Source organism: Megalobrama amblycephala, linkage group LG18 (genome assembly GCF_018812025.1).
Source record: "Megalobrama amblycephala isolate DHTTF-2021 linkage group LG18, ASM1881202v1, whole genome shotgun sequence".
NCBI lineage: Eukaryota > Metazoa > Chordata > Actinopteri > Cypriniformes > Xenocyprididae > Megalobrama > Megalobrama amblycephala.
The window spans coordinates 3,878,640-3,904,305 of record NC_063061.1 but is presented as its reverse complement, the minus strand read 5'-3'; the positions used below and the strand labels follow the sequence as shown (position 1 = coordinate 3,904,305).

The 25,666-nt window shown below is 37.2% G+C and overlaps 1 protein-coding gene across 1 annotated transcript in view; it reads left to right on the top strand.

Moving 5' to 3' along the window:
* The window catches only part of lars1b (leucyl-tRNA synthetase 1b), a 40,631-nt gene that overhangs the window by 7,943 nt on the left and 7,022 nt on the right, over nt 1-25,666 (top strand). Inside the window, exons 14-28 of the mRNA XM_048165908.1 lie at nt 841-981; nt 2,060-2,137; nt 7,855-7,940; nt 8,166-8,231; nt 9,213-9,295; nt 9,646-9,784; nt 14,752-14,964; nt 15,138-15,195; nt 15,652-15,715; nt 16,030-16,213; nt 16,852-16,942; nt 17,720-17,860; nt 20,085-20,225; nt 24,109-24,219; nt 25,276-25,386. Of these exons, the coding sequence (XP_048021865.1) occupies nt 841-981; nt 2,060-2,137; nt 7,855-7,940; nt 8,166-8,231; nt 9,213-9,295; nt 9,646-9,784; nt 14,752-14,964; nt 15,138-15,195; nt 15,652-15,715; nt 16,030-16,213; nt 16,852-16,942; nt 17,720-17,860; nt 20,085-20,225; nt 24,109-24,219; nt 25,276-25,386 (1,707 nt within the window). The remainder of the gene's footprint in view (nt 1-840; nt 982-2,059; nt 2,138-7,854; nt 7,941-8,165; nt 8,232-9,212; nt 9,296-9,645; nt 9,785-14,751; nt 14,965-15,137; nt 15,196-15,651; nt 15,716-16,029; nt 16,214-16,851; nt 16,943-17,719; nt 17,861-20,084; nt 20,226-24,108; nt 24,220-25,275; nt 25,387-25,666) is intronic.

Below are 25,666 nucleotides of genomic sequence, written 5' to 3'. Positions count from 1 at the left end.
TGTTTTAGCGTTGATGGCATAAATTAGCATGTTACTAGCATGTTTTAGTAGTTTGTTAGCATTAGCACATTGCTGGTACATGTCTAGCATGTTTTAGCATGTTTTAGCAATTTGGCCTCGGATAGTTAAGTTTGCTAGTGATAGACACCCTAAATACACTCTATAAGGTTATTGTATGAAAGTTTTGACCACCTCCATGAAAGTCTGTGGGAATTTGGGAATGCACGGAAGTCCAACTATAGTTGTTATATTACCACAGCAACTATAGAATTACTACAACAAATTAATTCAAGTACTTTACTATGTTATGTTTCAAAAACTATATAGTATTTACTATAAATTACTATAGTATTTTTTTCACCTGGGAGCAACCTGAGTCAGAACAGTCTGAAGGTCTGCCCTGAGTTTGGTGGTTTTAACTTTAAAGCACTAGGATGAGATAGTGTTTAAATTTAGTTTCAGAAGAAGTTGCGTACATAATAATAATAATTATAATTATAATTATTATTATTATTATTATTATTATTATTATTATTATAAAATAAACAAACATACGCAGGATGCGTTTACATGGGGGTCTTTTCAGTTAGCAGTTTACTCGTACTTTATTTCCTTCCTTATCAACAAAGTAATTGTGAAGAAAGTGGCTGTAATTTATTCTTCTTCATAGCTGTCAAGTCTGGGTTTGCATTGAAAGTATAAGCTATTGACTACTTTATAAAAAAGGCCATTTGCCTTGCTGTGCCTGTCAGACTACTTCATGAATGAAGTGATTTTTCAGAATGTTCCTAGATTTTGTTTGTCTAAACTAAAGTGGCTTATGACTTTATCTTCTACCAGGTACCCATAATTGAGATTCCAGGGTACGGAAACCTGTCGGCTCCTATGATTTGTGATGAAATGAAGATCCAAAGCCAGAATGACAGGGAGAAACTGGCCGAGGCTAAAGAGAAGCTCTACCTTAAGGGATTTTATGAGGGGGTGAGACAATTTGAACACCAACATCACTCAAATTCCACATTTTCTTCTCAAATATATAGTACCATAATGGAATGCATTTAGGGGACACCTTATGAAATATGTAAGGGATAATCCATAGCTAGCTGTAGGGCTGGGCGATATATCGCATGCGATTCTCACGCGCATTTCGTCAGTAAAGCCGGTTCCCTGATTACCGCTAAATCGCCATCACCTGCTTTCAAATGGAGCGCCATTTAATAGCCAGAGCCGTAGTTCACTGAAAAGCCACGTTCATATCGCAGATGAATCGCCTTCGATAATGAACGCGATATTTGCGTGGCTTATCAGTGATCTATGGCTCTGTCTGTTAAATGGCGCTCCATTTGAAAGCAGGTGATGGCGATTTAGCGGTAATCAGGGAACCGGCTTTACTGACGAAATGCGCGTGAGAATCGCATGCGATATATCGCCCAGCCCTAGCTAGCTGTGTATTAAACGATTTTAATGGCAAAGAACCATGCGACGCGAAGGTGAGTGCGTTTCAATTGTTTAATGCACAGCTAGCCACGGATTATCCCGCTTATACCATGGTCATCCTCCTTGCTGAGTAATATAATGTAGTGATTCAGTACAGTAGCAAAGTTCATTTATTACTAAAACTCCCGGGGCAGCGTTGACAGCAAGTTTGTGCTCCTGAATGTTTCTGTGTGTGTGTGTGTGTGTGTGTGTGTGTGTGTGTGTGTGTGTGTGTGTGTGTGTGTGCTTCAATGAAAGCAGAGCATTAAAGGTGCAGTAAGTGATTTCTGACAATCGCTGTTGATATTTGAAATAACCAAAACAAACACGTCCCTAACTAAAAGTATCACATCCCTATATTGATAGCTCCTAAACACTTAAAGGCACCTAAACTGACTCTGAACTACCTGTGCATTAAACTGTTTTATAGCACACCTTCCAGCCAATCAGAATCGAGTATTCAGACAGACCATGGTATAAGCTTGTTTTAAATGCCAACGGGTAGCATCTAAAGGTTGCTGGTTCAGTTTCTTTAGAAATCTGTGCGCATCTGAACAACTTTACTGAACTTTGTTTCGCTTAGATCATGTTAGTGGAGGGTTTCGAGGGACAGAAGGTCCAAGATGTGAAGAAGCCCATTCAGAAGATGATGGTGGATAAGGTTGGTGGACAATACGTTAACCTTGAAGTCTGACATTTGAAATAATAGTCTGAAAAATCAATTTTTTTTTAAATGGAACAGTTTATTGAACCATTAGACAAAATCTAAATAAGTTTGCATGTTTTTTTTTGTTTTTTTTTAGTATCATACTTGATATAAATCATGTAAATCAAAGCGATCTTTACAATTTTATAGTAGACTAATTACATAAAATGCAAATATTAGCAGTCACACTATATCTTCCAATAATATGTCTGATATTTAAATGCTAAGTTTTATCATCAAAGCTCTGTATTTTTTATTGTGGGGAGCAAAACATATAATCCAATGTAATACAATGATGATTGAGCCTGATGGGTCATATTTAATACTCACATTTTATCATTATCTTTGGATAATCAAGTAAACCTAAGTTGCTTCAGTCCAGTAAGTGTTCATCTTGATATATTACCAACAACATACAGTAAAAGTTATTCTTATGTTTACCTTTATAAAAATCTGTAAAGATTTCACAGCAAAACGACACATGAACCTCGACCTGAAGGTGGACGATTTTAGAATGGTACTAAAAGTCCATCTACTTGCTAAAAAGTTTAAACTATCAATCACACAACAGAAGAAATGTAGTAGATTGTGTGCATTTTTTTTTTTTTTTTGTTTGGATCACGTTAATAATTTGGCCTTAGAACTTTGCATATAGAGGGTATGCATCGACATCACTTTCCCGTCCGGAACACGCTCCCTCAGCTGGACTGAGTGGCAAAAGAACCTGCTGCATGACTGGATTTAATAGAGGAAACTACGAAAACGCGAGTAAAACAAACAATTACACTAAAGGTTGGGCTCGAAAGTGTTTCTTACAACTTGTCAAATAAACCTAATCCATGGATATTGACATGCAGCCAGGAGTCGTGTTTCCTGACATTTATATGTGCCTGATTTTGACGCTGGGGAAATACATAAAGCAAATCTGCCTGTGAATATTTTATATAACTACAATATAGGTAGGTTTAAATCCGAGTGATCCGTTACAAACCCGATTCCAAAAAATTTGGGACACTGTACAAATTGTGAATAAAAACAGAATGCAATGATGTGGAAGTTTCAAATTTCAATATTTTATTCAGAATACAACATGGATGACATATCAAATGTTTAAACTAAGAAAATGTATAATTTTAAGGGAAAAATAAGTTGATTTTAAATTTCATGGCATCAACACATCTCAAAAAAGTTGGGACAAGGCCATGTTTACCACTGTGTGACATCCCCTCTTCTTTTTATAACAGTCTGCAAACGTCTGGGGACTGAGGAGACAAGTTGCTCAAGTTTAGGAATAGGAATGTTGTCCCATTCTTGTCTAATACAGGCTTCTAGTTGCTCAGCTGTCTTAGGTCTTCTTTGTCGCATCTTCCTCTTTATGATGCGCCAAATGTTTTCTATGGGTGAAAGATCTGGACTGCAGGCTGGCCATTTCAGTACCCGGATCCTCCTCCTACGCAGCCATGATGTAATAATTGATGCAGTATGTGGTGTGGCATTGTCATGTTGGAAAATGCAAGGTCTTCCCTGAAAGAGACGACGTCTGGATGGGAGCATATGTTGTTCTAGAACTTGGATATACCTTTCAGCATTGATGGTGCCTTTCCAGATGTGTAAGCTGCCCATGCTACACGCACTCATGCAACCCCATACCATCAGAGATGCAGGCTTCTGAACTGAGCGCTGATAACAACTTGGGTTGTCCTTGTCCTCTTTAGTTCGGATGACACGGCATCCCAGTTTTCCAAAAAGAACTTCAAATTTTGACTCGTCTGACCACAGAACAGTTTTCCACTTTGCCACAGTCCATTTTAAATGAGCCTTGGCCCAGAGAAAACACCTGCGCTTCAGGATCATGTTTAGATATGGTTTCTTTTTTGACCTTATAGAGTTTTAGCCGGCAACGGCGAAATGGCACGGTGGATTGTGTTCACCGACAATATTTTCTGGAAGTATTCCTGAGCCCATGTTGTGATTTCCATTACAGTAGCATTCCTGTATGTCAGTGGTTCTCAACCTTTTTTGGGCCAACGCCCCCCTGTCCATTATCCAGGTCCTTTACCGCCCCCCAAACACCATTAGCCTACATCATGAATCCATTTTCCAAACCGTGTTTTTGTCTTATCCTGAATCACTATGACACACCTATAATAAGAGTTTGTATTGTATATTTACATTGGGACTATTAGACTGGTTCGAGTCGGCACCGCTGCGGAGTACAGAACAAGACGCCTGCAATTTTGATTATTTACCGCTAGAGCTCCAAAAGGTACGGACTGCAGCTTTCATAATTAAAAAGCATGTCACTGAAAGCCAAATAACAGATTTGATTTGACTGAACAGTGGCAGGCAGCCGGGACAAGCTGGAACCGGAACCTCCGAAATCTGACCTCATTTGGGGGATCCCCCTCTCATATAACACCAAAAGTGGTTTTGTGTTTTCCAACACATAAGCAACATATAAAGCAGTGGCTGTCAAACTTTTTTTTTAAAGAACGACCCTTTTTTTTTCTTTTTTTAATTGACGCTACCAAGCCACGTCAAGTCAAGCATAAGAATACTAAAATATATAATATAAACAGAACAAGAATAAAAACTTGTAAGTAGCTATAAACAAGCCCAAACGAATTAATTTGAAGCGAAACTGAAAGTAAAAACCGGTGTTCTCAAGCAGCCTCTCTTGTTCGGCACGAATTCAAATGTTTCCATATTAGCAATGTATTTGGATGCTGAACTTTTATTTATTGTGTCAAATAGTATTTGTACTTCACTCCCGTTTCAATATCAACGAAAAAAAATCATCCTCTTCAAATCAGAAAAAATGTATTTGGCAGGACCAGTTTCAGCGGTGGTCACGCTGAACGGCACAGATAGGATACTACAGAGTATGTAAAATGAGCAGTATAATTTTTTATATGTTTGGCTGACGGTATTTTATTTTGATAATGAACAGGCTGCGATGTCAAGTTTGCAGTGAATATGTTGAGTGAATATGTTGAGTGCGCACGCGAGGCGCCGGCGCGATCACTTCGACTGTTTCCTTATACCAGCAGAAACAACTTAAATACTCCGTAATTTACAGATATGAGTAAGACATTATTGGATACTGCGAAGTTTACTTTTATACACTCACACTAAAAACAGAACATTGTGCTTTTGCAAAATAAAGAAAACAGGATGCGCTTTTTGCCATCTCAGTTTCCTTTCCTTGAACTTGTTTGTGGAGCGCCGCGCCTCACAAAAATGAATCAAACTCAGCAGTATATAGGCTACTATTGGGTACAGTTTTTTTCTTTCGCTTTGTCAATCAATTAAGTCAAATATATTTTGTTTATTTATTCATTTTAGACTATGCTTTTATGAAAATGCCAACCCATTTTTTAAGTCTCGTGACACAGGGTTTGAAAACCTGTGATATAAAGAATACAATTATATAATTACATAAATTATAGACATATAAACTTCGATGACGATGTTTTCTGAAACTTAAGCGTGCAAGTCGCATGTTTTGCATTATGAAGGGAACTTGTGACTACAGAGAGAGCTATTCGTGTTGTTGGATATCGTTTTATTGAAATGCTGTGAGGAGACGCAGAAGAACTGATGAAATGGTTAAACGCGTATGCCCATACACTGGCAGTCTCCACATGAACGCGCTCGCGCACAAAATAACTACGAGTTTAAACATCTGATTTCTATGTCGATGGCTGTTTGTCAGGCCTAATACATAATGCCATGGTGTTTTACACACAAATGGTCACTACACGCCATGAGTATGCCAATGGTTTCCATCACCTTAACGCGCATTTGAACTAACGCAAAACTCAAGATAATCTGCGTCTGCCTATTGAATTTCTTTGATAATTCTGGACAGTAAAAACGACCATAGGCTGCTATACGGTCATTTCAGCGCTAATGTGTGCACTTAGGATTTATTACACATTTAGGAGAGTATTGCAAGAAGCTGCTTACATTAATCTTACTTTGGGGAAAAAAAAATACAATCATGATTTTCATTAAAAAATTATGTTATAATTATAGGCTTAAATACCTTGGTATCAGCTTAATGTTATCAATCAATTCAATTCAAATTTATTTGGTTTGTCATGATTAATTTGTGTCCATAATAAGTAAAATAAAAAAAAATTAAAAAATCTTCTAACAAGAATAAACACATATGAACAATTATTAAATTATGAATGTATTATTATTTTTAACTAGCCTATCTTGAAATTATCCAAGCAAAGTTTTGCGCTCAGATGTGACGGCGAAATTACCTAAATGTGATTACAGAATATATTTCATTTAATTATCCATCAAATTGTCATTTTCTCTTTACAGTCTTGCGAGTTAACAATAATGCCCAGTAAATTACTTTGTGAACAAAGAAAAAAATTTGGCATTAGGCATTAAAAATGTAAAAGTTTTATCGTACAAATAGAATTTAGTTTCACTCATTTTAAAATTCGTCACCAGAGTGAATGGGAACATGATTTATTGAAAATATTTGAAAATACAAGTGGTTCTTAAGTCAATACTTTTTTAATGGCTTGTCAACTTTCCATTCCTCCGCTGCGTGGTTCTAATCAGCGCTGGATTCAAGTCACCGGATTGTTGTCAGCGCGAAACACATTTTTGTGCACGTGAATTCTTGTCAGCGCTTAAGCGCTGGTCTATGACTGGAAAAATAATCGTTGCAAAAGAAACGATACATAGCCTAGCTTACATGTTGCGTTAAACTTTAGAATGTTATAGGCAATTCTTTTGCAAGTAATTACACGTTTAATCTTGTCTTGCCTGGATCTTTGGTGTAAACTCGTGAACGCCCCCCAAGAACACCTGAACGCCCCCTTTTAAAAATCTTGCTTCCAACGCCCCCTGTTGTTCTCTGAACGCCCCCTGGGGGGCGGTACCGCCCCCGTTGAGAAACACTACTGTATGTGATGCAGTGCTGTCTAAGGGCCCGAAGATCATGGGCATCCAGTATGGTTTTCCGGCCTTGAGCCTTACACACAGAGATTATTCCAGATTCTCTGAATCTTTGGATGATATTATGCACTGTAGATGATGATAACTTCAAACTCTTTGCAATTTTTCTCTGAGAAACTCCTTTCTGATATTGCTCCACTATTTTTTGCCACAGCATTGGGGGAATTGGTGATCCTCTGCCCATCTTGACTTCTGAGAGACACTGCCACTCTGAGAGGCTCTTTTTATACCCAATCATGTTGTCAACTGACCTAATAAGTTGCGAATTGGTCCTCCAGCTGTTCCTTATATGTACATTTAACTTTTCCAGCCTCTTATTGCTACCTGTCCCAACTTTTTTTGGAATGTGTAGCTCTCATGAAATCCAAAATGAGCCAATATTTGGCATGACATTTCAAAATGTTTCTCTTTTAATATTTGATATGTTATCTATATTCTATTGTGAATAAAATATAAGTTTATGAGATTTGTAAATGATTACATTCCTTTTATATTCACAATTTGTACAGTGTCCCAACTTTTTTGGAATCGGGTTTGTATATCAATGTTATATATATTGTCATATTGAATAAACTTGCATAGTTTTTGTCAGTTTTTATTTAAAAACACCCAATTATGTAGAATATAAGTATTTTTTTTTTAAAAAATATTTAATTTTTTCCCCCCAATTTTGTTCATATTTTTAGGGTGAGGCGCTGATTTACATGGAGCCAGAGAAGCAGGTGTTATCTCGGTCTGCAGACGAGTGTGTTGTGGCGTTGTGCGATCAATGGTTAGTGCAGAAAACTCTCTCACACAGAGACTACATAATGTTGTACACATCTCAGAGCCCACGATAACGTCCATTTCTGTCTTGTATTCACTTTCTTTTCAATAAAAGAATGCTTTATCCTTGTGATCTTGTGCAATTTTAGTCCTTTTTATCGCGGTGCCTTGCCTTGCAGTGTCACTGATCGATTTGACTTGTCAGACAGTGACTGGGGTCTTTATCTGGCAGGTATCTGGATTATGGCAATGAGGAATGGAAAAAGCAAGCCATGGGCGTCCTGGAGGCTCTGGAGACGTAAGTCTCACAATTTGTGTCATTGGGAGATTGCAGTGGAAAATTGTCAAGTTGCTATGGGGTGCCATTCTTTCTGGAGAAGCTGCATTAAAGGATTCACTTCAGAATGAAAATTTCCTGATAATTTACTCACCCCCATGTCATCCGAGATGTTTATGTCTTTCTTCAGTCAAAAAGAAATTAAGGATTTTGAGCAAAACATGCCAGGATTTTTCTCCATATAGTAGACTTCAACAGTTACCAACAGGTTGAAGGTCCAAATGTCAGTTTGAGTGCAGTTTCAAAGAGCTCTACATGATCCCAGACGAGGAATAAGGGTCTTATCTAGAGAAACGATTGGTCATTTTCTAAACAAATTTAAATTATATACTTTTTAACCACAAATTTTCATCTTGCTCTTGCTCTGCGCCACGCATTACGTAATCACATTGGAAAGGTCACGGATGCCGTAGGCGGAAGTACCGAGCATGTGTTTACAAAGTGAACATGCAAAGACTAAGTCAAACGGCTTTTACAAAAAAAGAGGTAAAACAATGATGTTGGACGATTTCGAAGTTGGAGTAGAAAATGAGATGGAGTTTTTCGCCCTGCCGCGGTACTTCCGTTTACATCAAGCGTGACCTTTCCAACGTGATTATGTAATATGTGGCGCATCACAGAGCAGCGATTTATTTATTTATTTATTTATTTTTTAAAGTAAATGACCGATTGTTTCGCTAGATAAGACCCTTATTCCTCGTCTGGGATTGTGCTTTGAAGCTGCAATTTGGTCCTTCAACCCGTTGAACCCCAGTGAAGTCCACTATAAGGAAAATAATCCTGGAATGTTTTCATCAAAAACCATAATTTATTTTCGACTGAAGAAAGAAAGACATAAACATCTTGGATGACATGGGGGTGAGTAAATGATCAGGAAATTTTAATTCTAAAGTGAACTACTCCTTTAATGTGTGAATATTGACTTTATTTTTTGCTCTTCAGGTTCTGTGATGAAACCAGAAGGAACTTTGAAGCATCGTTGGCTTGGCTTCAGGAGCATGCCTGTTCCAGAACGTATGGGTTAGGTAAGACCGGCTTATCTTTGTGCTGTTGTTGCTTGGTTGCAAGCTTTTCCCGCATCCTGTTTGATTTTTCTTTTGCAATAAATTGCTTGTAATAGTTAGGCAAACCGCTCAAAGTTTTCTTTGCACACATCCTTTTGAAATCACCTCAGATGGCCGACCTTTGTGTGAAGCTAATCTTAATCAAAGTCTTTTTGTAAGGACAAGGCCCATCTATATTTCTTTTGTAATACTCTTATTTCTCGCTCCTCCCTTGCCCCCAAACCACTCAGCGATACCATCAGCAATTTTCTTGCCATTCCTTAGAGAGAACCTTTGATTTTGGAGTTCTTTTATGTGTTTGGTTCCCATAGGAACCCGGTTGCCATGGGATGAACAATGGCTCATTGAGTCCCTGTCGGACTCCACCATCTACATGGCCTACTACACCGTGGCACATCTCCTCCAGGGAGGGGTTCTCAACGGACAAGGACCCTCCCCACTGGGAATCAGGTATTATTTGCTCTTCCAGAAAAAGCTTGAAAGTTTAAAAAAATGCAAAAAAGACCTTTGCATGCAACAGATTTATGTAATACAAGGTTTTATAGGCTGAACATCACTTAAGAAGGGGAGAATGAGGAAAGGTGGTTGATGGGAATAATGATCATTTGGTATCTGGAGTCTAGTTTTATTTTATATGTAAGTCAGTCCCATATTCCCCATTCATTCAGCTTACGCCTTGACATTTTACCACTAGCATGGGGCAGGACCACTAAGTATAATTTAAAGATTAAAATAGAGTACTGCAGAAATGTTAGCATTTTAAAGGATTAGACGATGTAATTTATTACTCACCCTCATGTCGTTCCACACCCGTAAGACCTTCGTTCATCTTTGGAACACAAATTAAGATATTTTTGATGAAATCTGATGGCTCAGTGAGGCCTCTATTGCCAACAATGTCACTGAACCTCTCAAGATCCAGAAAGCTACCTAAGACATATTTAAAACAGTTCATGTGAGTACAGTGGTTCAACCTTAATATTATAAAGAAATGAGAATACTTTTTGTGCGCCAAAAAACCCCCAAAATAACAACTTTTCAACAATATCTAGTGATGGGCGATTTCAAAACACTGCTTCGAAGCTTTATGCATCTTTTGTTTGTGAATCAGTGGTTCGGAGCGCCAAAGTCACGTTTGATTTCAGTAAACGAGGCTTCGTTTATGCGATCTGAACCACTGATTCAATGACTGAGTCACTGAGTCAATGGCTTTTTTGAATGGATTTTTGGTTAAATGTCTGAAATAAGGTCTGTGGTGAACACAAGCTCAAGATACTTGCATGATTTATTCTATGACATAAAATACATCAGTTATACCACCTTGTGGTTTTTTGTTGTACTCGAAAAAAGTAAATACGATTGCTAACAAGTGGCTAAAACAGAGGTTTTCGTGGACATTAAACATCATCACGCTGAACATGTAAACTCCTCTACTCACTAGTCCACTTTCACATCCTTGATGTGTTTATAACTGTGCTCTTGCAACTATTCTCACTCACACTTTCAAAGGAAATGTTTTGTAAATAAAGAATCTTAAAAGAGCTTAGTGGTGATGACGTTGAAGTCACGTGACCATGGTGTAGTTTGTTTATAGCAGGTCCTAAAACTAACTTTTTCCACATCTGCCAATGGCCGGTGATTTAAGAAAGTTTACCGGCCATAAATATTTATGATGTTTTGAGATGTTTTAACTGAAAGCAACTTGGACTGACATGTCCATGCCATTTGTTTTGTCTCAAGATGCACACCAGTAATGTGCTTTTCTAAGGCACGTTTATAAAAGCTACTTACTTAAATGTCCAAACCAGGGGCATATTCTTCGTACGTCGCTAACTTACTTAGCTGGATTTGACTGATGGCGATTTGGCATGATCTTGGATTGTTCGGTTCTTCGACGCTCATCCTGGACTTGCTGTCATAGCAACAGGTCCATAAGCTCAAACCTGATCGGGAGCAGGCTTATTTCATGTAAACAGGATTAGATTGCATCTTTTTAAGCGGAGGTGATGCTTAAAGTCTGTCCCAGCCACTGCTACTTTCCCACAAGAGTACCCTAATGTAAACCAGGGACAATAATAATGATTTAAAAATAAATTTGCAAATAATACTATAATGCCGTGTAGTGTCATAATATAGACACCGACAGTTTTACTCTTTGAGAGATTCATTCGTGAGGGAATAATTACGTAATAATTTTTATTGGAGTCTTACACACATGATGTACAGATGTCTATGCCGTACATGCATTTGTGCATTTGAACCGCGACAGATATTATGGGAGTGGCTTGATGAAGCGCAGGAGATGCAGATAACTTGATCTTGACCCTTAAGAAACTTTAATTAATGCTGTCAAATATGCTTCAAAGGTAAATTAGTTGCTAATTACAACATTGAAATAAAAAATTGCCTGTACAAATACTAGAAATTGTGAATATAGCCTAAATAATTGGGTAATCATGTAAAAAAAAAAAGAAAATAGTGCACATTTCATTTATCTATTATAACATTTATGTCGTTCTTCTGTCATTTATTCGCTTGGCTGTTTCCTTATAAATGTCTAGAAATTGGTCAAGTTTTTCGTCAGGTGTCTTTTCTCATTCTATGATGTCATTATGTCATTGCCTTCTTGACTCCAGCCAATCGCTGCATTGCTGATCGTGGTTTCGTGTATCGATACATCTGCCCTTTTCATGGAACACGAGAACACGCAGTAATCTTAGACAACTTAATCCAGATATTTTAATCCAATCTGCAAATTCGTTTGAAGAACCAAATTAGCCAGAGTTCAGTTATCACGATTAGAAGATCTGGCATCTGTCAAATCATCTCAGATGTATTAAGCGAGGTACGAAGAATATGCCCCTGGCCCAAATGTAAAATAACACTGCAGTGTTTCCCACAGGATTTTGTGAGACTTGTGGGTGCCATTTGACATCATACATTAATTAGCATATTTGTGACGTCATTGCATTGTGTTTACATTTAGAGAAATTTTGGCACTTCAGATCTGTTTTGCTTCTACCCTCTGACCTGTCTCATACTGTAATACAACTGAATGTGTGCATATTTACAGACAAACTATATTCATGTCCGTATGCCCAAATGGTCAGTAACAGTGACAGGTGCTTGGAATAGCTGTTTTCTACTCATTTATTGATGAGTCGGCTGCGTACAGTCAACTGAATGTGCTGCTTCTCTGCCACTCACAGCACAGAATAGATGCAGAGAGAAGCGATCCTGCACCAGGAAAGTCTAAATACATGTATTTAGTATGGGAAACACTGCACTGCATAATCTTCACTGTATAAGTTATACAGAATAATCCTTGTTGAAGTTACAAAATTGTCCAGTCAAGAACAGTGAGTGATATTTTATTTTTTTTCTTTGTCCTTTGATATTTGATTAACATTAAAAACACAGACGGCAGCAGGACTATTAGGCTGCTGTCACTTTAAGACCGAATGCAGGAATCCAATATACTGAAACTGTTACACATGCGTTTTCTTTCTCAACTGTTTATGTTCACTTAAGACATAACCGACTACGCTTACTAGGATACTCGCCGAGACAGCCATTTTTTTGTTTTTGGATGTAATTTTGTTTGAATTTGTCCATTCAAGTGCAGGAAGACATGAAGGGGAGCTCAGTCTTGTATTTCTGGGAGCACACTTGGATGTTTAAAGGTGCCCTAGATTGTTTTTTTACAAGATGTAATATAAGTCTAAGTTGTCCCCTGAATGTGTCCGTGAAGTTTCAGCTCAAAATACCCCATAGATTTTTTTTAATTAATTTTTTTAACTGCCTATTTTGGGGCATCATTAACTATGCACTGATTTTTTCAGCACGGCCCCTTTAAGAGATGCGCTCCCTCTGCCCCACGAGCTCTCGACTATATATACATCGCATAAACAAAGTTCACACAGCTAATATAACCCTCAAATGGATCTTTACAAAATGTTCGTCATGCATGCTGTATGCATGCTTCGAATTATGTGAGTAAAGTATTTATTTAGATGGTTACGTTTGATTCTGTGTGAGTTTGAGGCTATGATCTGTGGCTAAAGCTAACATTGCACACTGTTGGAGAGATTTATAAAGAATGAAGTTGTGTTTATGCATTATACAGACTGCACGTGTTTAAAAATGAAAATAGCAACGACTCTCGTCTCCGTGAATACAGTAAGAAACGATGGTAACTTTAACCACATTTAACAGTATATTAGCAACATGCTAACGAAACATTTAGAAAGACAATTTACAAATATCACTAAAAATATCATGATATCATGGATCATGTCAGTTATTATTGCTCCATCTGCCATTTTTCGCTGTTGTTCTTGCTTGCTTACCTTGTCTGTGCACAGATCCAGCCGTTAATACTGCCTTTCCTTGTCTAATGCGTTGAATGGGCTGGCATTATGCAAATATTGGGGCCATACATATTAATGATCCCGACTGTTACGTAACAGTCGGTGTTATGTTGAGATCCGAGTGTTTTCCAGAAGTCTTTTAAACAAATGAGATTTACATAAGAAGGAGGAAACAATGGAGTTTGAAACTCAATGTATGTCTTTTCCATGTACTGAACTCTTGTTATTCAACTATGCCGAGGTAAATTCAAATTCTGATTCTAGGGCACCTTTAAACTTTCCCACACAACACACGAGTAATTGCATTCCCTTTTGCATATTCTTGCACTTTAATATTTAAATTAGCATGCGTGTGATGATGCAGCGCTGGCCCGTCGACTGTCTGGAACGTCATTCACGTTTGTTTACATTCATGTTCTCACAACATTGCATTGTCAGAATTCATAAAAATATTACTGGCCAACTGGCGATTGACACTTTTCATATACTTGCCAACACCAATTTTTACTCTCATTTGGTGCTTAGCAGGTTTTGATTAAAGGTTTTGATTATAGGTTTTGATTATAGGTTTATAGCCTATGTTTAAATTTTTACTTCTGGCAATTGTATTTTGCCTTCACAATTCATAAAAGTTGAGTTCATTTGTGAAGATTATCATGATGAACAAAACATATAGAAATCACAAACTTTTGTTGATCACAAAGTTTATATTCTGCAATAATCTAAAAGCCAATATTTTCAAGGGAACCAGGATGATGTTAACTTCCCAAGGGTTGGATTACAAAAATGCGTCATCACTGCAGTGCTCTGTATAGTAAAATAATGAATCAAGCAGTAATATAATGGAAAACAGTTAAAAGGTAAACTTTTTATATTTAATTTAGTTTGCATAAAACAGGCCTCATTGTGAATCCAATTGAGAAGAAAAATGACATGGAATATGTTTTTCCTGACCGTCTGAATGTCCTGCCACACATATTCATTGTTACTTGAGTAAAAATAGTAATTCAAAATAATGATACAGAAGAACATATTTCCTCCCCTCAGGCCCGAGCAGATGACGAGGGAGGTGTGGGATTACATCTTCTTCAAAACAACACCTTTCCCAAAGACGGACATCCCGAAGGAGAACCTGCAGAAGCTCAGGAGGGAGTTCGAGTTCTGGTACCCTGTAGACGTGAGAGTATCAGGGAAGGACCTGGTGCCAAACCACCTCTCCTATTACCTCTACAATCATGTAGCCATGTGGCCCAATGACAGGTACAATGCAGTTTATAGACCGTACAAATCTTTCTGTACAGTGTGTTGAGAAAAATGTATTGTAATGTGAAGAATATTTTTCTTGTGTATCTCAACTTCGCCTACGCTTTCCCCCTGTTTCTTGTAATTCCTAAATCAATTTTTTTTTATTGTTATATATTTTTTTTTAATAGTGGAAAATGGCCACAAGCAGTACGTGCCAATGGTCATCTTTTGCTAAACTCTGAAAAGGTGAGTTAATATTCCACTGTTTTCTTGTCAGGAAACATTTGGCTTCACAACATATGCTGACTTGGCTCTAATTTTAGCTGTTTCGGTATAATTGTGAGGGCCACATATCTTTTTCCCTTACAAACGTAGTCGAATCTGTTATAAATCACCCAGAAAATCATTTAAGTGTTAGTTATATAGTATTCTAAAATGTAATAGTATTTTTAATTAGCTTTTATTTTATATTTCTCTAGTCATTTTAGTACGTTAGTAAGGTTTATGTGCTTTTGTAAGTTTTTCATCTTATTAATGTTTGTGTTTTACTTTTTTCAGCTTTATTTCAACGTATGATTGTGAATAATTCCAGTTTTAGTGAACATTAACAACACTAGTTGAGAAGTTCCTCTGTATTTATGAACACACATGTTGTGGTTGGTCCTCTTCAGCTATCTAATTAGGTGTGTTTGTATCCACCAGATGTCCAAATCCACTGGCAACTTTCTCACTTTGAGTCAAGCCATTGCCAAATTTTCAGCAGATGGTAAGTCCTTCATAAGTATTCTGCTCATTGTAAGGCCAAACACTTTACATGCTCTCAGACTCTTACCACATCGGGCTGTTTTATTTAGTGCCAGAATCAGGAATAGATTTAATCCTTATGCATGTAAGGATTTATGTTGGTCTACATTTGTCATTGATGAGTGCACTTGTCTGTGGTTATTTATATCAAGTCTAACCTTGCAACCCCACAATTTACTTATATGCTCTTTTATGTGACCTGTAATGGAGATTTAAGAATGTGAATGCCATAAACCTCATTAAATCCATCCATCTGTCACTGTCTGTCTGTCTTAGGCATGCGTTTGGCTCTGGCTGATGCAGGGGACACGGTGGAGGATGCTAACTTCGTTGAGGCCATGGCAGATGCGGGGATTTTGCGCCTCTTTACATGGGTGGAATGGGTGAAAGAGATGATCGCCAATCAGAACAACCTGAGGACCGGACCAGCGGACACATTTAATGACAGAGTGTTTATTAGGTAACACTAGTGTTATAAAAAAAGCAACACAAATCGCAGACAGGAGGTCTATTTACACTATATTCACTGTAAAAGTGCAATTCACTCTATTAGTACAACGAGTGAATTTTATGTGAAAGCACAATGTACCAAAAGTATGTTGTGGCATAATAATAATGTACTGCTGAAAGTAATAAGTAAAGATAATAAAAAGGTGATAGTACACTACTGTTCAAAAGTTTGGGGTCAGTAAGAATTCTTTTCAAAATTTCAATATTTTTATTCAGCAAGGACACATTAAATTAATCAAATGTGACAAAGACATCTGTAATTTTTTTGTAGAGTTCTATTTCAAATACATGCTGTTCTTTTGAGCAAAGAATCCTGAAAAAAAATGTACCATGATTTCCACAAAAATATTAATTATAATGTAATATATAATAATATTGTATATGTAAAATATGTAAAAATGATAAAATAAGAAATGTTTCTTGAGCAGTAAATCAGCATATTAGAGTGATTTCTGAAGGATCATGTGACATTCATTCATTCATTCATTCATTCAGAGAGGCACAATTTTAATCTGTAAAAAAGGTCTTATTTCTTTGTCTGTTTATTTAGTTAAAATTGAATCCTACATGATCTGTGTCTGTCTGCAGCGAAATGAATTCCGGCATCATTAAAACAGAGCAGCACTATGAGAGAATGATGTACAAGGAGGCGTTGAAGAGCGGCTTTTTTGAGTTCCAGGTAGCGTATACAAACTTACATTCAACATCCTTCACAACATCCGTTGGCTAAATACATTTTGTGAATGTGGGGTGGAGTCATATATAGAGCAGTGTTTCTCAACTGGTGTGCAGTCAAAGAAATGACAACAAATGTAATTCTATGCTTTTCTGATGAAAGACTTTTATTTTGAAAGTCTTGCACAAAAGCTGTTGACTCTTCTGTCAGACAAAGTTTAAGTAAAGAGTGCCTGAGAAAAAATGCATTGTCCTGATTCAGTATCTGCGGTCAGATGATATGTTGTCAGGCTATATGTCAATGTAATTAATTGAATGTTATTTTCGTAACTTGTTACTAAATAAAATGTCTCTCTCCTTTCACTCGCACTCTTCAATTGCATGCGCAATGTATTTCAAGTCATTATAAATAAAGTGCAAAAGAAATTACAAGCATGCAACGTTGCAGTTATGTTGGACCCACATTTTCCCATGGCCTTTTTGTTTTATTGACCTTATTGACCTTATTGACCTTAATTATTGACAACATAACTGCAACGTTGCATGCTTGTAATTTCTTTTGCACTTTATTTATAATGACTTGAAATACATTGCACATGCAATTGAAGAGTTGAGAGCCACTGATATAGAGCAATTACATCTGCAGTAGTAATATTAATTAAAAATAACAATAAAACATTTTGCCATGTTATTGTGTCATTCCATGATATTTGTCAGGAAACCTTCAGTGTAAACTAACAGCGAGACTATATATAATTAACAATTTCTTGATTCTTTGAAGGCTGCCAAGGATAAATACAGGGAGCTGGCCATTGAGGGCATGCACAGGGATCTTGTGTTCCAGTTTATCGAGAAGCAAACACTCCTGCTGACTCCCATCTGCCCCCACCTGTGTGAACACACCTGGTCCCTGCTGGGGAAGGTGAGACCCCCTATCAAAGGAATTGCTCGCTTGCTCTTAAACCATAACATTTCATCAAAAATACAGTCGGAACAATAATAATGTGAAATAGTTTTTTATTCGAATATATTGTAAAGTGTAATTTTATTCCTGTGATCAAAGCTGAATTTTCAGCATCATTACTCCAGTCTTCATTGTCACATGATCCTTTAGAAATCACTCTAATATGCTGATTTGATGCTCAAGAAACATTTCTTGTTATTATTTTTGTTGAAAACCGTTTTAGCTGCTTCATATTTTTTGAAGAAACGGTGATGCATTTTATTTTTCAGGATTCTTTGATGAATATTATTTAAAGGTGTCCTAGAATCAAAAATTGAATTTACCTCGGCATAGTTGAATAACAAGAGTTCAGTACATGGAAATGACATACAGGGCCCTATTTTAACGATCTGAAACGCAAGTGTCAAAGCGCGAAGCGCAAGTAACTTTGTGGGCGGGTCTCGGCGCTGTTGCTATTTTCCCGGCGGGATAAATGGCTCTTGCGCCCGGCGCAAATCTAAAATGGGTTGGTCTGAAGTAGCTTCATTATTCATAGGTGTGGTTTGGGCGTAACGTGAAATAAACCAATCAGAGTGTCATCTCCCATTCCCTTTAAGAGCGAGATGCGCTCGCGCCATGGCGGATTGCTATTTACATGGCGTACACGCGATGAGTCAGTTAATATATATGTGTGTGTATTGGCACGATTGTTCAATTAATTAGCCAATTTCGTTCATCATTATAAGTAGTAATAGGCTGAATTGAAAATAGGTAGCCTAATTCTAATACACGCAATGACTATTCATCATTACATTTTTATATTTATGTAGCCTACACAATAATATTCTTTTACACTGTAATCCTTTTGTTTTTAATATTTGGCATGTTTGTGTGATGGGCATCCCTGTGTGTAATAAGCAAAGTCAACGTGCACTGTGGACGCGCCCAGAGGCGCAGTTTCTACCAACGCGCTCTAACAAAAAAATATTGCGCCATTGACTTTAGACCAGGTTTGAGATGGTCTATGGCGCAGTCTATTTTCAGCTCCTTAAAATAGCAATGCACGGGCAATGCGCCTGAACACACCTCCTTTTTTGCGCTGAACCGCCCAGGGAGCGCAAGTTCATTCACTAGTTTAGCGACGTGCTTCTGTGGAGGGAAAAGCGCGCTTTGCGCGGGTGCAAAATAGGAATGACACATGCGTCGGTGTACAAAGTCAATTGCGCTGGGTGCAAGATAGGGCCCACAGTGAGTCTCAAACTCCATTGTTTCTTCCTTCTTATGTAAATCTCATTTGTTTAAAAGACCTCCGAAGAACAGGTGAATCTCAACATAACACCGACTGTTACGTAACAGTCAGGATCATTAATATGTACGCCCCCAATATTTGCATATGCCAGCTCATGTTCAAGGCATTAGACAAGGGCCGCCAGTATTAACGTCTGGATCTGTGCACAGCTGAATCATCAGACTAGGTAAGCAAGCAAGAACAACAGCGAAAAATGGCAGATGGAGCAATAATAACTGACATGATCCATGATTACATGGTATTTTCTAGTGATATTTGTAAATTGTCTTTCTAAATGTTTTGTTAGCATGTTGCTAATGTACTGTTAAATGCGGTTAAAGTTACCATCGTTTCTTACTGTATTCACGGAGACGAGAGCCGTCGCTATTTTCTTTTTTAAGCACTTGCAGTCTGTATAATGCATAAACACATCTTCATGGGGGGGGGTAACAATATAAATGACTTTTGTCACTTTTGATCAATTTAATGCATCCTTGTTGAATAAAAAGTTTATTCTTTACTTATTTTCTTAACTTTTGAATCTATCACGGTTCCGCAAAAACTATTTTCAACATTGAGAATAATAAGAAATGTTTCTTGAACACCAAACAAATGTATAATTCAGTTTTGCTATCACAGGAATAATTTCCTTTTTTAAAATGTTTTCAAATAGAAAACAGTCCTTTTTAAATTGCAGTTTGTTTATTTAATTTTACATTGTAAATTTTATTTTTATTGCTATAGGAGATTGTATCTCTATAGACAACTGAAAATGACTGGCTGATTATATGTTATCCTTTATTTGTTTTAATTTGTTTTAAATGAAAGTATGTGCAAATCCAGTAAATAACAAAAACAAAACCCTTCTTTAACTCAGTGGCACATTTAACACTTTCACTTTTTCTCTGGTTATAGAGCAGTTCTGTAATGAAGGCTTGCTGGCCTACAGCCGGTCCAGTGGATGAGATCTTGATTCGATCCTCACAGTATCTGATGGACACTGCTCATGACCTTCGCCTTCGCCTGAAAGCTTACACACAGCCAGCCAAGGGCAAGGTATGGACTTCTCCACATCACCACAATACAATATTTGCTTATATTTTTTTATATATTTTCCACTGTTTTGGACATGTTGCTATGTGTTTTCTTTCTTATTTTGTCATAACATTTAATAAGAAGTCAAGTGTCTTCTTTATACTCTCTTAAGATCACCTTGGTCCATTCAGAATGAAATGTTCATAACAACAGGGAAAAACTACCCCTGAATGCCAAATTGACATGTAACACATCAGTTTGTTGACAAGTTGACAATGAGACTGGAAAATAATCTGTAATTTGGCAAAGCTTTGATATTACAGTCAAACTTGTGTTTCCTTAAGGACGTATTGTATTGTCGCCTCGCGTCACTTGTGTCTAGTAGGGGTGTGACGAGGTGCAGGTTACATGTTTCTTCTCAGTTTACAGTAAATGCTGCTCCGCACAGTCTCAGTCTTTGCATGTGCTGTTTGTTTGGGCTTCCAATAACGCGCATTTGGGAATGCATATAAAGTCTGATGTGCTTTGTGTTTCATAGCAAAGTGTTACACTGTTATCATTCACATGCGTGGAGTGTCTCAGCAGCTCGGTTAACAAACTTAATTTCTGCATATACTGTGAGTTTGGGTTGCTTATAACGTTCATCTGGGAATGCAACGTGTGCCATTTCACCAGATTTGTAACATAAATCATTAATAAACATCACAATTTCAAAATAAAATTTTAAACGTTTGCATGTTTTGATGTCCACATGATCTTTTTCAAGAAATGACAGTGGCTGTAGCATTTCTATTGTAAAGAAGTGTCCAAATATTAAAGATTAATGGACATTTGAATTAAATGTTTGTTGGCCAGTATTAAACAAGGATTTGATCATTCTGTAAAGTGTAACAACAACAATCACCAGGCCACTGGGCCCTCTGCAGCCATTTGTCATAATACGTAATGTACGCCAGTTGATTGTTTAAGTCAGGCATATTCAGATGGCGGACTCCTCCGGGTCCAGACCTTGGGTTGGTTCCAACCGGACCGTCTTTTGGCGGAAAGACAACATAAACTTTGCCACTTTGTTTTCGCGTCATTTTGATTATTATTTACATTGTTTATTTGTGTACTTATTTTAAAGGGTGGTTCATGTTTTTTTTCTCTTGATTGTGTTTTTGGGGTGCCGCTTTCATTATGCTTATCATATGCGCCATATGGCCTCACCCAGATTGGTTAGCTGGCCCAGTTGTTGCGTGTCCGGAAACGCCACGCCCCTTACCATTACTTGTTACATGGCTTCAGAAATGTAAATAATGGCAGTATCAAATTGAGCCAAATCAGACCCAGATGAAGAGGGTAGCAGAAATACATTTATGGTTTATGATGTCACCAATCCGGCTTTACTGAAGAAGCTCGTTGTAGTCAATAGAATTTAGCAAACCAGTCGTTTTTGTAGGCATTAAACTGCCATGACTTTAAAAAGACAATATCTCTGTTTGCATTGAACTTTCAGCGCTGTAACTTTGAAGATACTGTTTAAGCTAAAGCAGCAACATTACACACTAACGAAAGTTAAAAAAGTGAAATTGCAATGAACCACCCCTTTAAGCAAAAATATAAAAATGGCCAAAACTTGAGGAAAACCCTGAACCCCCATACAGTATCTCTTCTGTCACATGGCCTTCTGCCCTACATATGTATCACATATGTATCACATATGTATTATAATAGTTTGATAAAACATCTGATCTTACCTTTTAATATTCAAATTTGATTGGGCTCAACTGAAGAAATTTTTTTTTTTTTTTTTTTTTTTTTTTTTTAAAGAAAAATTCTCAGAAGCTACTTCTTTGGCTCTGAGAGCCCAATATCCTCATCTTTGATGACTATTTTGACTATTTTTTTGTTTTTTTTGTTTTTTTTTTTCTTCCTTTTACAAAGCACTACTGGGGCCCAGATTGAAGTTTATAACTATTCCAATATATATATATATATATATATATATATATATATATATATATATATAGGCCTATATATAGTGTCCAGACCTCCGCTGGGAAAGAAATATAGAGACCGGACCTCTTGGAACTTTAATTGAATACCCCTGGTTTATATTACATTATGTATTTTAACAGTGTTGTTCAATAAAACCATATGATAATTTGCTTTTGCTACTCTATTTGAAACAATTATTATTGTCTCCATTGTTATTATAGCCTATATTCAAGTCATTTTAATGCCTATTGTTCACTTAGGTCTATTTTCATTACCGATTACTCGATTTAAATCACCAAAATAATCGACCGATTACTTGATTACCAAAATAACAGTTAGTGACAGCCCTAGATTAGTTAAAACATTTCAAAATGCACCTACATTGTTTTGCATTTTGTGACTTTGTCAAATAAAAGACTTTTTTTCCAGTCCTATGTTTCGTCATTGAAGATTTCTTAAAAATACTGTTAAAATAATGTCTTGTCTTGTGAACCCAATATCGTGTATCGTCTCATCTCGTGATCTAAGTGTATCATCACACCCCTAGTGTCTAGGCCAAAAACGTGCTTGAACACACCTCGAAGACTACAGCCAATGGCCAACTAGCATGTACTTCTGCGTACAACTCTCCATACCAGCAGGTGGCGGTAGTTTGTATTCGTCATCCTAAAAGGCAAACCATAAATGACTGCGGATATACAAACTGAAAACAAAGCAGTGTTTTTCTATCATTTTGAATATGAATCACACTGATGGCACACCCTCTGCGTCTGTGTGCCATCTTGACTTTCATCACTTTTATTTTTTGTTCTCTAAGCCGAAAAGCCAATCAATGATCTTTCTCTCACCAACGGAAAAAAGCCGACTAGTGGAACACACTGCAAAAACTGGGCCAACAGACACCCAACGACTGCCTAACATTGACCAACCGTCGGCTTTTTGTTACAGCGTTTAGGGTCCTGAACTTTAGGAATTGCACCCCCTAGTGGTTAAAATGGGCTAAACTTGCCTATTTTCATTGATCTGTTCATCCTAAAATCATGTTATGACTCTTTTAATAGTGCTTAAATCGCAACATATCTCCCATTGCTATGCTTGGTTCTGTAATTGCGACTTGCAGCTATATTTATAGTAATTATGATAATTATACACAATTTGAACAGTTGTAACTTTTTATCTTTATGGTGAAAACTCACCAAACTTTGCACTCATGAAGGGTGAGTGGCTGTTTTCATGGACTAAATGTGTAGTTGCATAGCAACTAGTGGTTAAATATGACATTCAAAACCTCAACCCTGCTACCCCGACATTAACATTTCAGCAATTTCTTTTATTTATGAAGATTTTCAGTTAGGTTCTTTACAGTAGCTACCCATTGGGTTTGTACTTGAAATTAGTAGCATGATTCATAAAATCCTTATAACCTTTAGCCGTTAGACAGAGATCCTTCACCTCCAGACCCCACTGAATCAGAATTGACCTCAAGAATGAGTCAAGTCGACAGCTGTCATGTAGAGTGAGTTCAGCGCTGTCCCAGACATCCCCTGACAGAAGAGTAGTGCATTATCCCTCGCTTTTAACATGGGACGTTTCCCTACAGTCTGTTTCTACTTATGCCGGTCCTTACGTAAGCGCTATGAGTCAAGCCTCTGAGGAAAGAGGCTTTTCTCAGTCCTGTTGTTGGGACCATGTGGTAATGGATGTCGCTTTGGATAAGGAGTTGTTGTGCTGATGTGTTTAAGACTTTGAAGGAAACTATACTGGGAAAAAAAAAAAAAAAACCTTCCCTGGATTTACTCTATTCCATCACAATCCATTTACATAAAAATGTTTGTAGAACTCTTAACATTAATAACACTGAATTTTAATGTCATTTTTGTGTAATGGGCTTTTAACCATCTTTGCTTTCCTTTGTCAACCACAGAAAGGGGACAACAAGCCACCAGCTAAGCCTACACACTGCACCATCTATGTAGCGAAGACCTACCCACCCTGGCAGCACAGCGCCCTCTCTCTGCTGGGCAAACATTACAAGGTATAAACACCCTAATCACACCTCAGTACACTCATATATCAAAGTGTGCAAATTGAGACAATCTTCACATATTTAATAGGGCTGGGTATTGACCCAGATTTCAGATTTGTAATTGATTTGATTCCAATTAGTTTAAAGCAGGGGTGCCCAATCCTGTTCCTGGAGATCTACCTACCTTCAGAGTTAGGATCCAACCCTGATCCAACACACCTGTCTGTAATTATCAAGTGTTCCTGAAGATCTTAATTAGCTAGTTCATTTGTATTTGATCAGGGTTGGAGCTGAACTTTGCAGGTAGGTAGATATCCAGGAACAGGATTGGGCACCCCTGGTTTAAAGGATTAGTTCACCCAAAGATGAAAATTCTGTCATTAATTACTCACTCTCATGTCCTTCCACACCCGTAAGACCTTTGTTCATCTTTGGAACACAAATTAAGATAATTAACACTTTCAGATGCCCAGAAAGCTACTAAAGATATATTTAAAACAGTTTATGTGACTAAAGTGGTTCAACCTTAAAGTTATAAAGGGACGAGAATCATTTTTGTGCGCCAAAAAAACAAAAATAATGACTTTATTCAACAGTATCTAGTGATGGGCGATGTGCTACAAATAAGTCAAGTTTTGTTCACACATCAACAGAAAACAGCATAGACTAAAAGTTTGATTCTTGAGATTTAAGAGTTCATCAAATTAAGTGAAGTGACATGTGGCCAAGTATGGTGACCCATACTCGGAATTTGTTCCGAGAAATTTGGAAATTGATCAACTGATATTGTCAACAGCCATAAAATTTTAAATTGTTAAACCCTCATTTCAAGATTTCTTGAACTAATGTCTTCAAGAGTTGAAAAATGTTTTTTTTTTTTTTTAAATAAAAGGAGGCAATGGTGAATATTAGGTGTTGCATATGTAATTATTATGGTGTATTGGGATATGCAGTGATTTGAACATTTCTCTTGTACTATTTTAAATGCCACTGTTGAGTTTAGAGGGTTGAATCTTGACCTGAGCAGTGAATCAAATGGCTATTCTGTCCCATTGTCATTTCCAGAGCAACAGTGGAGCTTTGCCTGACAATAAGGTCATCGCCATGGAGCTGGGTGCCATGCCGGAGCTGAAGAAATACATGAAGAGAGTGATGCCCTTTGTAGCCATGATAAAGGTAGAAGAGAAGTTTGGTGCTTGAATACAATCATGAAAAAACAGGGTTTTAGATTATTATTGGGTCATTCTGTGTCAACTCAACCAGAGGTTCTCGGCTCAAATGTTTGATTTTGTTATTTTTTTTCTGTAGAAAGGCAAACATAAATAGTGATGGAAGCCAAAATATTAAATGTCACAGATGTATTTACTGAGTAATCCACGATTTTGTAGAAGGGTGTCAAAATGACAATTTTCACTTGAGAGTTGAAGCCAAATTAGAGAGGTGTAAAAAATGACTT